Genomic DNA, 13124 nt, shown 5'->3' on the forward strand with positions numbered 1-13124 from the left:
AATGTAGAGATTGTGGGCAAGAAACAGACCAGCATGGGGTGGTCAAATTCAATTAATGTGACATTGAACATTTCTTGTGCTGACTCAGCCTCTGGGCTCACTTTTTCAATCAGGGCTCCCGCCCATCCTCAGAGGACAATTCCTCCCACCAACCCCATCCACCTGGACATCTTGCACACACAAACCACACTCAGACATTTCTAAACAGCTCGGAAAATTGTTTAAGTCCTTTTAATTTTGGTTGCACAGCATTCATTTCTAAAACTCATTACATTTCAAATCAACAAACTCTTTAAACACAGGATTGAAGGCACTTTAGTGAACAGTCAGCATTACAGACAGTAGCATTTAAAAATCAGAGTTAGAGAACTATCGCTTCCACATTTCAATCTCTTCATTTTTTAAAAAAGTGTATAAACAGTGCTAATATTACTTGAGGCATTGAGAATTTGATTGTGCAAGTTCAGCTAAACATGCAAACACCAGTATCTTTACTGCTGTTAATTTCATCTTCTCATACTGAGATTACATACTAGCAAACTCAAATCTCTCCTCCCAAAACATACAGATGGCAAACCATTAAAAAATTTTTAATGTCCTATAAGATAAACAATACAAATAATACATTGAGTTCAATGTTTTGTGTTAACAAAATCAGACAGAATAAATTGTGTATCACAAGATTTGAAGAGTGTGCGTGTTTAAGTCCAAATAGGTTGGTGTGGGGAGGGATGGAGCAAAAGAAGAGATTCTGTTCAAAGAAAGAAAGAAATTCAGGTCACCTGCTTTTGCCAATGAAGTCCATTCAGTGCCTGCCAAGTTACTATTAACTCAAAAGGTTTACCACATCCAATTCTGGTGGTGTATCTACAATTTCTCACATTCTCAGCAGTGTATCAGACACCAGCCTGAATGTCTAACCTCACTCTATATTATATCTGGATGCAGTGCTATCTTTTAATTGTTTGTCTGCAGCCCAAACCTTTCACATAATAAGTGGACATCAACTAAAGATGGAATGAGGGTAACCCAGGCACTTCACATCAATGACAAAAGAACTGTATGTTTGCTGTTGACTAGTCCCTTCCATACTTGAAAAACTATTCATGGGACAAGGGAAAGAACACTGTTCTCACTCATCTATACAAGTTATTACCACAGCTTTTCAATATACGTTAACCACAATCTTAATCTACAAATTTACATTTAATCATTCCACATTAACAATATTGTACATAAAATGTTTTACAAGACAAAATTTAAAATCCAGTTTACGAGGGGAAAATACATAATTTGGACAATGATGGTTCCAAATATAAAATCTAAAGTGATCTTCCACACTTTCACTTCCATATCGCTATATATGTGATTCAGTAACTATCTTAGAAGAACTGTCAAACTGCATTCAAATAAAGTGGAAGTACAATAAGTAGCAGTCATTCCACCTTCTGAAATAAAAATGAAATATTTTTGAACAGGAACTACTTGAAAAATAGTTAAAGTGTATTAATAGTTTGTCAGTAAATGGTTTCTATTCAAACAGAAAATTCTATTATGTAAAACACATGCATTTTTGAAAAAATTAGTGCAAATTAAAATTGTTAACACTATTCATCTTGAATTTTGTCTCAAAATGTTAAGTTCAAAAACAAGTGAATTTTATGCAGTTCAGGATGTAATTTCATGCAGTTCAGGATGTAATTTCATGCAGTTCAGGATGTAATTTCATGCAGGTCAGGATGTAATTTCTTCAGCAAACAAGATGATGAATACGTGACTTGGAAAGAACCTGCTGACACAATTTTCAACCAGAAAGCCAGTTTTCCACACAATTGGTACCAGGGGTTCAACTCCATTTAATACAATGGTGCTTCATCTTAGTTTCTGGATGGCACTGTCACAAAGGGAAGGATACAAAACAGTCTAGTTGTCAGACTGCATTGGCAGTACTTCTTCACCAGTAAACCTTATAGACCATAACAGAAACAATAAAATGGGGCAGGTGTCAATAAGCAACGAACAACAAAAAGTTGCTCGTGATCCAGAATACATCAAAGACTTGCAATGAATCAGAGGAATGTGCAGTCCCACAAGACTGAATGCCAGCAGAGATGCAGCATCTCTGGAGGAGCATTAATTTCTCTTGTTGAAAAAGAGAAGAGAAGAGAAGAAAAAATTCTACCTCATGTACTAGTTATGAGCCTATTCCTGGTACCAGAAGAACCACAAAGCCGTTGTTACCATCCTGCATATACTGGTTCTCTATCCCACGTGATTCCGTAAGGCGGATGAGGCTCCTGACCAGAGAATGGCTCTTTCCTCAGTAACGGGGAGCGCACAGGGTCTACCTGTCTGACTTTCTTCTTGCGACGAAAAATTATTACAGTAATCAGCAAAATAACTGAAAAAAACATGAAATTGATGAGAAACAGAAATATACAGGATCACAGCTAGTAATACATACAAGGTTCATGTAATTTCTATGGAAAGAAATTCAATACTGTTGTTTCACTAGTGTTTCTTATAAGTAAATACAACTTACCCATTAATAGTTCACTCTTTTTAAGATTGATTTTTTCGCAAAATAGAAATGTTACTGCAATCTTAAGATATTTAGGAAATATCTGGCACTGAGCAAATCAGGTACAAAAATCAGTGATTCCAACTCTCCTGCCATTCGGACTCAGATACCTCACATTGCTGACCCCAGCAAACATGAAGCCAAGGTGAATCTTCACTATCTCACTCGAACAAGGGTCATTGATAATTCTAAAAAAAGCTCATCCAATTCTCAGACTCGACACTCTTAAACTCAGGAGCCCAAAATCCAACTGTAAATTCATTACAGTACTTCCATTCCTCATTTACATGGCATAGGCCAGTACTGGATGAAATCGACAAACTTTCTAGTCTGTTTAGCTAGATAATTCGAAATCTATACTGGATTTACACACAGCCACAGAGCCTAGTAAAAAATGGCAGGTGTTTCTCCGCAGGGATCTGTCCCCAAGGTCTCAAATTTTCACCAGAAATCAATGACTTGCTGGAAGACGAAATTTATAAATCGCCAAGTTTGCTGTTGACAAGTTGCACAAAACAGGAAGTTACAAAAGGGACATCAGACAAAATTAAGTGAGTGGGCAAAATGGTGGTGTTTGGAATTCAATATGGAGAAATGTGTGACTTAGGAATAGTAAGGACTGCAGATGCTGGAAGTCCAAGTCGATACAATGTGGAGCTAGAACAGCACAGCAATATTGGAGGAGCAGGAAAATCGACATTTCTGGTCAGGACCTTTCATCAGGGCTGAGATAAGATAAATGGGTGGGGGTGGGGTTGGGAAGGTAGCTGGGAAGACAATAGATGGATGTAGGTGGGGGTTGATGGTGGTCGGTCAGAACGGAGTGTGGAGCTGATAGGTGGACAGGAAGGAAAGTTCAAGAGGGCGGTGCCCAGTTGGAGGGTCTGGATCTGGGATGAGGTGGAAGAAGGGGAGATGAGGAAACTGGTGAAAATTGATGTCGATGCCGTGTAGTTGGACGGACCCAAGGCAGAAGATGAGACATTCATTCCTCTAGTCATTGGATTTGACATTGGAGGTGGTCCAAGACTTCATGCCCTTGACGGAGTGGGTGGGGGAGCTGAAGTGGTTGACCACTGGGAGGTGGGGTTGTTTGATGCGCGTGTCCCAGAGATGTTCTCTGAAACGTTCTGCAAGTTGGCATCCTGTCTCCCCAATGTAGAGGGGACCACAGAAAGCAACAGACATAGTAGAGGAGGTTCTGAGTTTAATAGCATACTCTGTTACAGTATTTGAGCTCAAATTGAATGCAAAAGTTTCAATCCTTACTCAATCTCTGCAAAAACATGATTAGCAAGAAAAAAGATAATCAGTTTATTGCTTCCCAATTAACAAAATTATCAGAAAAGTTGAAATTCACACCATAAGACCATACAACCTAATTCTCAAATTCAACACTCTTAAACAAAGGGCAGAAAATCCAACCGTAAATTCATTACTTCCATTACAAAGACCAACACTGGTTGAAATCAGAATTTTATAATCTGTTTAGCCAGATAATTTGTGGCTGAGTAAATGCATTATAGATTTGGAACTGAGCTGAAAATGTGTTGCTGGAAAAGCGCAGCAGGTCAGGCAGCAGGTCAGCAGGTCAAACCTCAAACTGCTCCTTATGCGACAAGCCCTTTATCCACAGGATAATTTTTGGATAAACATCCTCTGGACCTCTTCCAGAGGCAGCGTATCTTGCCTCAGATGCACAGCGCAAAATACTCTCAATATTCCAAATGCAGTCTGACCAGAACATTGTATAGCCTCATTAGTATATCTCTGCTCTTGCATTCTAGTCCTTTTGAAATGAATACTAACATTGCATTTACCTTCCTAACTGCCAAATGGACCTGTACGTTAACCTGAAGAGAATCCAGAACCATGACTCCCAAGTCCCTTTGTGCTTCAGATTTCCAAAGCCTTTTCCAGTTTAGAAAATAGTCTATTCTTCCTACCATAGTGCAACACCACAAGCTTTCCCACATTGTATTCCAACTGCCATTTCTTTGCCCACTTTCCCAGCCTGTCCAAGTCCTTCTGCAGCCTCCTGCTTCCTCAACACTAACTGTCTCTCCAGCTATCTTTGTGTCATCAGCAAATATAGTAACAATGCCCTCAGTTCTTTCACCCAGACTGTTTATATATAACGTCAGTATTTGTGGTCCCAACAATGACCCCTATGGAACTCCACTAGTCACCGGCTGCCATCCTGAAAAGAATTGCCAGTCAACAAATCCTCTTTCCACACTAGTATCTTGCCCCTAACACAATGGGCTGTTCTCTTATTTAGCAGCCTCCTGTGCAGTACCTCAAAGACGATCTGGAAATCAAAATAGATCACTTCCACTGGTTCTCCTTTATCTAACTTTCTCATTACCTCCTCGAACAATTCTAACAGATTGGTCAGGCAAGAGGTCCCCCTGATGAAGCCATGCTGACTCTACCCTATTTTACTATGCACTTCAGAGTACTCTCATCCTTAATAATGGCCTCTAAAATGTTAACTTCAACCAAGGTCAGCCTATGATTTCCTGTTTTCTGCCTTCCTCCCGTCTTAAACAGGAATGTTCATTCTCAACTCCTCTGGGACCCTCTCAGACTCCAGTGATTCCTGAAAGATTGCCACCAATGCCTCTACAATCTCAGAACAGAATCATAGAATTCCTATAGTGAAAGAAGCCACCATGTATAAATGGCACTCCAAACAGCGTCCCATACCCCCACCCCCCCCACTATCCCCGTATCCCTGTGTTTACCATGGCTAATCCAATAGCCTGCACATCCCTGTACACAAAAGGCAATTTAGCATAGCTAATCCATGAAACTGCGCGTTTGGAATGTGGGACAAAACTAAAGCACCCAGAGGAAACCCATGCAGACACAGGGAAAATGTGCAAACTCCACACAGGCAGTCACCCAAGGGTGGAATCAAAGCCAGGTCCCTAGTGCTGTGAGGCAGCAGTGCAACCATAAGTTATCTCCTCAGCTTCTCCTTCAGAGCATAGGCCCATCCATTGCAGCTGATTTAACCACCTTCAGACCTTTTAACTTTCCCAGCATCTTCTCCTTTGCTTTTGTACTGTCCCTGCCTTCCCTCATTAGCCATGGTTGCTTCGCCCTCCCCCTAGTATGCTTCTTCTTTCTTAGGATCAATCTCTGTGGTGCCTTCTGAATTACCCCCTGAACCACCTGCCATTGTTGCTTCACCATCTTTCTTTTCCTTCCAATCAATACTTTGCTCATGTCTGTTACCTTTACTCAAATTGTAGTATAGTTACATCGGATTCAAGCTCAAATTGCAGGGTAAATTCCATCATATAGTGGTTCCTTCACCTAAAGCTGCCTAATCAAGCTTGCCCCATTACACATCACCAAATCCAGAATTGCCTGTCCCCTAACTGTCTCTACCACCAAACTGCCCCAAAAACCATCTTATAATAGATATTGCAATAATTCCTTTTGAGATCAACAACAAACCTAATTTTCCCAGTCCACCTGCTTATTGAAGTCCCCCTTGATTATTGTAATAGCGCCTTTCTTATCTTGTGCCCCACACCCTGACTACTGCTAGGGACCTGTACATAACTCCCAGTCAAGGTCTCTTTTCTAGTTCCTCAATTCTATCCATATAGAATTTTACACCACAGAGACCTGTATCATTGAACAGCGTTCGGAGATCAGCAAAGAGCACTGCCATTTCACCACTAACTGCAAAGTCCAGGCCATGAACATCTGAGAAACATAAACACAGATTCAGGGATTTAATACTTCCTCACCCAGTCAAAACACCAAATGCCCTTCAAGATATTTTGATCCATGTGTTATGTATCACAGAGTACAAACCCGGCCAGGTTAGAGGGGACATCCCAATACAATTACATTTGGGAGAACTCTAAGCACCCTGCACTGCTAGATTACAGAGCATTGATACAACACTGCTATTGGATTAAACACTGTCCAGCTCTCCAATTATCAGATTCCACCTATTTAAAAAGTTAAGAATCTCATTGGGGGTCACCTTGATAGAACTCCAATCATTATTTCCATCACTCACCATAAGTATTACAAACATATTTGGAACACTCAATGATGTTCCCACAGTGTTCAATCTCATTGAATAATGAGATTTTTCCTTCATCTATTTCAAAGACAGGATGTTGGACAACTTTTGAGATATTGAGCAGTTAGAGTTGGACACCAAGTCTTATTTGTGTTAGTTAGCTGTGCCTGAACCACTTTCAGGAATGGAAGAGAGGTAATTCATGCTGTCTACTCACTTAACGAAAGGAACACAAGCAGGAAGATGGTCAACGGTGTCAGCACACAGTGATCTCCCGACTTCCGGAAGAATGTTTCCATGCAGTACTGAGGCGCAGTACTTCCAGGTGGGCAAAATGCATCAACTGGACATTGGATTGGAGCAACATCTGGACTCTGGGAAAACAGAAGTCATGTAATTTGTACACCCTAATGGCCACATTTCAGCTTAGAATCAACTTCATTGCTCAATCACTAGAAACCCAGTAAAACCATGAAACAAATGACACAAAAAAAAGTAAAGACAAAACATTGCAAATTCTGGTAGTTCTTCACCTAAAATGTACCTCACCACACTTCAGAAATATTAACTAAGCTGCTGTGTATTTACATTGGTCAAATTATGAAGACTTCACTCTTTAATATTGGAGCCTTTATGAAAATACTAACAGCGCTCAGATTCTTTACATCCAGTTTTTCCATGTAAAAAACTATAAAGCAATCATTATTCCTACCATTGACAGCAAGTTGAGCTCCTGTAAATCATGTAGGAACTACTATGGTTTAACAGATTGCTAAGTTTAACATGTGAAAAGCAAACCACAAGCAACATACGATTAAACAATACAATCAAAACCCAAGAGAGGACATCCCAGCCTTGGTGAGTCAAAGTGCCAGATAACATTTACCATGAACTATGAGATTGAGATTTCTAAAAGTAGCAGTTATCCCACCTGAACCAACACAAGCAAATCACGGAGGTCAGGTGTTTACAAGGAACTTTGATTATCCAAATGACACGGGCAAGGAGTATTTTGTTCGGATAATTGAAATGTTCAGATAACAGTTAGCCAAGCATCGGGTCCTTGTGATCTTGTTTGGATAATTCAAAATTTGGATAATCAAATGCTGGATAATAAAGGTTCCTCTGTGTTCAGAATGAGCTGCCAGAGGAAGTGGTTGAGGTGGATACAATTACAACATTTAAAAAAGGTACTTGGACAGGTACGTGAATGGGAAAGGTTTAGAGGATATGGGCCAAATGTAGGGAAATGAGATTAGTTCGGTTTAGGAAACTTGGTCGGCATGGACGAGTTTGTACTGTGATTCACAGCTGACTCTACACAGTTCTGAAAACAATCAACTGTAAATTTTGGAGGGTTTACTTTTAAGGGTAGGAGGCAGGTGTTCGTGGAATTGTTTCCCTCCTCGTGCGTGCCAATCGTGTTGTCATTGTCGGTATTCACTCACTGATGTGTACGATTGCACACCCAGGAAATTCTGGGTCACTGGGCATGGGCTCTAAGAGTCCTTGTGTTGGTGATGATCCCGATCACAGAGCCACATCTCTAACCACACATTTGGCAGGTGTATCCAGGAGGTGGAGGTGGTCCTTAGCTTTATCATCATTGCCATACCCTTCTCCACTGCTAATTCCATACCTACTCTTGATGGGTGTTCTTGAAGAATTGTGCACCTTCCACCAAGTCAGCTTCTTCTAAACAAGAATCTCTCAAGTACTGACATCTACACTACATTTCCTGAGGGAAGCCTTCAGGGATCCTCTGTAATGCTTCAGTTGTCCTCCTTTTAAATTTGCTTGTGGGACACGGGCATCGCTGGCTGACCAGTGTTTATTGTCCATCCCCAATTGCCCTTGAGAAGCTGGTGATGAGCTGCCTTCTTGAACCACTGCAGTCCATGTGCTATAGGTAGACCCACAATGGCATTAAGGAGGGAATTCCAGGATTTTGATTCAGCGACAGTGAAGGAACAACGATATATTTCCAAGTCAGGATGGTGAGTGGCTTGGAAAGGAACTTGAAGGTGGTGGTGTTCCCATGTATCTGCTGCCATTATCCTTCTAGATGGAAATGATTGTGGGTTTGGAAGGTGATCCCCGAGGATCTTTGATGAATTTCCAAAGTGCGTCTTGCCGACGGTACACACTGCTTACTACTAGACGTCAATGCTTGCGGATGTGGTGCCCACCAAGTGGGGAGCTGCATAGTCCTGGATGGAGGTTTTGGAGTGCTTCCTTGAGTTGGGTGAAGATCATTTGCTTTGGCAATTGGAACTCAGGCATGTGGCTGGCACCGAAGAGTTTGCTTTGGATGATCATGGTCTTGATGCTAGTGCAATTGGCTGCTTCAGGCAATGTTGTAACTAACACACATAGTATTGTTCCAAATTAGGAATACTCACAGGGCAATAATGTTGCTCAGGACACAGGTCACAACTCTCCTGTCCAACCAATGTCTGGTAGTACCCAGTCTTACACATCTTGCAAAGTAAATCTTCTGGCTGCTTGTACATTCCTGCAAAAACAAAAAAGAGCCAATGAATCCATCAATTACCACATACTTGCACCAATAAGATGTCAAATTTCTATATAAACCCACCTGCTCAATACCTGTGCTGTTCAATTTGTAAATATATTACATGGCACAGTACACAAATACACAGCCCAGCACAATCATCAGATAGATTCCTGCTCTGTGAAGAGTTAGCTGATGGCAACCAGGTTATTAGTACTGCCAGAGATGACATGGGAGGAGTTAAGTTGTCATAAATGTCCTTCATACTTCCTGTTGCCAGCTTGGAAGGGGAAAAAAATTGGAACCCACAGTCTGCTTCAGGAACCTCCCCCCTCCATCCCTGTAAAGCAGCAGTAGACTCAACTCAGGTAAAATTTGGTTACATGTCCACCAATATTGCAACTCCAGAGAACATTGCCCTTAATTGAGCCAACTGAGTTAGTCCTTAAATTGAAACCATTAGATCAATGATTAGATCAATCACCTCAATCTCAAGACATCATTGCAGGAGCTCCTCAGGTGAGACCATTTTAAACAAACCATTCAGACATGTTGTGACATAACTGAGCCAGGTGGGACTTCCTCAGGGTAGCTTCCTAGGCCCAAACATCTTCAGATGCTTCAGTGACCTTCCTTCCATCACAAAGTCAGGGGTACAGAGGGTCACTGACAATTACAATGTTCAGCACCATTTGCAATTCCTGAGATGCTGAAATATTCCTCGTTTCAGCAAGACCTGGTTAACATTCAGGATTGGGTGATATATGACAAGTAACATTTTAACCACACAAGTACTAGACAATAACTATCTCTAACAAAAGACAATCCTAACCACGGCACCTTGATGTTCAATAATATTACCACCACTATCAACATCCTGAAGCTATCATAGGTCTGAAACACATCTGAGTAGCTACAAAAGTAAATGAGACTAGGAACCCTGGAGTAATCCACCTGCCTCGCCAAACTCTGTCAACATCTCCACATGCAAGTCAGGAATGTGCTGGATTACTCTATTTGCCTGGATGATAAGTGCAATAAATACTGCCCTAAGAAGAAAAACAGAACATTTTGTTTTAGCAGGGATACAGTTTTGCATCAACAGCATTTTATACACTGCCACCTTGTTTTGCTGCTGCATAAAGACTTGAGCAGACTAGATTTCATTGCTCCTGGACTCTGCTGTATGGAACATTGTGGTAGTTGCATCGGTCTACGGATGGAAAAACAGAAATAAATTGTATATGAGCACGACCCAGAGCCAAATGCAACAGGAATTGCAATAGTTCAGGGAGAAGGCTCACCATCAGCTTCTCAGGAAAACTAAATGAGACCAATTAACACAGCCTCAGCACAGTAACCCACACGAATGAAATTAAGCAAAACCAGAAGAATAGGCCTAATGACAGGACTCCTGGGTGACATTAAAAGCTCTTAACCAGAGTTATTTGCATCATTGGAAAAAAACTCTATTGTTCAAACCTCAAGCATCAGGATGAGAGGGACCTGAGCTCCATTTCGACTGATCACTTAAAAGTAGCAGGATAGGTAAAGAAAAGAAAAGTGGTTAAGGTAGCATATGGGATACTTGCCATTAGTACAGCAGCAATGTGGGCGGCATGGTGGCACTATAGTTAGCACTGCTACCTCACAGCGCCAGAGACCCGGGTTCAATTCCCACCTCAGGCAACTGACTGTATGGAGTTTGCACATTCTCCCCGTGTCTATGTGGGTTTCCTCCGTGTGCTCCGGTTTCCTCCCACAGTCCAAAAATGTGCAGGTCAGGTGAATTGGCCATGCTAAATTGCCCATAGGTGTTAGGTGAAGGGGTAAGTGTAGGGGAACGGGTCTGGGTGGGTTGCGCTTCGACGGGTCGGTGTGGACTTGTTGGACTGAAAGGGCCTGTTTCCACACTAAGTTATCTAATCTAATCACATTTAAGAGCAGTGAGTTATACAAGAACTGTATAAACATTATCCTTATGACAGGAGGAAGGGGATTGCACTGGTGAGGGTGCAGAGGAGATGTATCAGGCTGTTGCCTGGGCTGGAGGGTTGTGTGATGAAATTATTGGAGACACTGGAATTGTTTTCCTTAGAACAGAGGAGACTGAGGGGGACACAATTGAGACATATACAATTATATGAGGTACATGGACAGATGTTTTCCCCCCTTAATGAAGGGATCAAGGACGTCAACACTGGATTAAAAGGTAAAGGCAAAAGGTTTACAGGAAATGTGAGGAAAAAAACCTTTTCACCCAAAGGGTGATAGGGACAGAAAACCTCATAACAATTAGACGGCTACTTGCAATGCCAAGGCCAAGTGGTGGAAAATGGGATTGGAGTAGTTCAATGGCTTTTTGTGACTGGGGTGGTTTTTTTCCTGTATCCCACTTCCCCTATCACCTCCCCCCCCCACACCTAACCTCCTTATTGAATTTCCTCCAAAAAGGTGCTCAATTGCTGCACCTCCCCCTCCAGGGTAAACCCAGGAAAGATGTTCATATAATCTGCCTATACCTGGTCGACATGGTGTGCACTCTGTTGCTGCAGTCGTCAGGGCTTCCTCCCCACCAGGGCACTTTGTACACTTGTCGCATTGAGTTGCGCTGAAAAGAAAAGAACATTTTACACACACTAACCTAGCATTAGGCTTCTATCACAAAAGGACAGCATCTACAGGGTTAAACAAACAATGTAGGCACAGTTGACTCTGCAGAGTCAGATTAGTGGAATAAAAAGAAGTGGAATAAAAAGAAGGGATCTGGGAGTGCTACAATACTATTCACATTTTGATATTATCTCTCACGTGGATCGTGCCTCAGCTGGCTTTAATAGTGGATAGAGCAAAGCAAAGGGGAGTAGTGAAGAACAGAGGTTAGGTCAATTAAGATAAAAGTATAAATCAAAACAGGAGGGTTTCAGGAGATAAAAATAATCTATCTGGCTTTATCAAAATAATGCAGAGTCAAAAGGGAGCTGGAAGAAAAGCCAAGAAGCAGCTGTTTCAAAGATTGGAAGGTGGTTGGAGCCTGGAAACAACCACAGTAAGATGTGGCAAGCTCACAAAGATCTGGAAGTGTAGCTGAGAATTTCAGTCAATTCTCTTCAGCACATTGAGGCAGCTCACAAATGGGAATAGTGAGGTGTTCTGATGCTTCTCAAGTGCCATTAGGGGACACGGTAGCACAATGGTCACATGGTCACAGATCTAGTGATCCAAAAACCAGGCTAATATTTGGAGGACATCCAAACATGGGAACAGGCCATTTAGCCCAGTGTATTATGAGTGGTAGGGCAAGCTCAATCATGGCTGATTAAACACTTAAATATCTTTTACCCATCCCACCACCATAGCCCTGTATGCCACCGGTAATCAGAAGTCCGTCAATTCCAAAATTCGCAATCGACTGAGGGAAAAAAACCTAATCCTGGACCCAAGTGACATCCCTTCCCCCCCCCCCCCCCCCAATTTAGAAATTGTGCCCCTGGTTCTAGACTCCCCAGCTAAGGCAGACACCTTTCTTGCATATATTCCATCTATCCCTTTACATATTTTGCAAGTTTCAACAAGTTCACCTCTCAATCTTCTGAGCTCTAAAGAACACGGGCTCAGTTTGCCCAAGGACAGTCCCACCATCGTGGGAAGTAATCTGATGAACCTTCGTTGCATTCCTTCTATAGCAATATCATCTTTCTGGAGAGAAGGAGACCAAAACTGCACATGTTACTGTCCAGGTACTGCCTAACCTCTTATACAATTGAAGCAAGACTTCACTACTCAAATCCTCTTGTGACAAAGGCTACTATCCCGTTAGGCTTTAGCTTAGTAGTGAAGGCCCATGGTGTTGTTGGTGAGCTAGTGGCATGCATTGAGGATTGGCTGTCTGACAGAAGGCAGAGAGTTGGGATAAAAGGTTCTTTGTCGGAATGGCAGCCGGTGACAAGTGGGGTTCAGTGTTGAGGCCGCAACTG

The 13124-nt window shown here is 41.9% G+C and overlaps 1 protein-coding gene across 5 annotated transcripts in view; it reads right to left on the minus strand.

Annotated features, from left to right (window-relative positions):
• Window positions 1-217: 217 nt before the first annotated feature.
• The window catches only part of si:dkey-21a6.5 (signal peptide, CUB and EGF-like domain-containing protein 2), a 47774-nt gene continuing 34867 nt past the window's right edge, over window positions 218-13124 (minus strand). For 3 of the 5 annotated variants that reach the window (XM_043712249.1, XM_043712511.1, XM_043712423.1), the window contains 4 exons: window positions 11670-11758; window positions 9035-9147; window positions 6850-7006; window positions 2030-2401 (listed from right to left, as the gene is read on the minus strand). In XM_043712249.1, the coding sequence (XP_043568184.1) occupies window positions 2238-2401; window positions 6850-7006; window positions 9035-9147; window positions 11670-11758 (523 nt within the window). In that variant the 3' untranslated portion in view covers window positions 2030-2237. Of the gene's footprint in view, window positions 1449-1681; window positions 1895-2029; window positions 2402-6849; window positions 7007-9034; window positions 9148-11669; window positions 11759-13124 lie in introns of those variants that run through there. The other 2 variants (XR_006314891.1, XR_006314889.1) reach the window with 2 other exon arrangements.

Source organism: Chiloscyllium plagiosum, chromosome 1 (genome assembly GCF_004010195.1).
Source record: "Chiloscyllium plagiosum isolate BGI_BamShark_2017 chromosome 1, ASM401019v2, whole genome shotgun sequence".
Lineage (NCBI taxonomy): Eukaryota > Metazoa > Chordata > Chondrichthyes > Orectolobiformes > Hemiscylliidae > Chiloscyllium > Chiloscyllium plagiosum.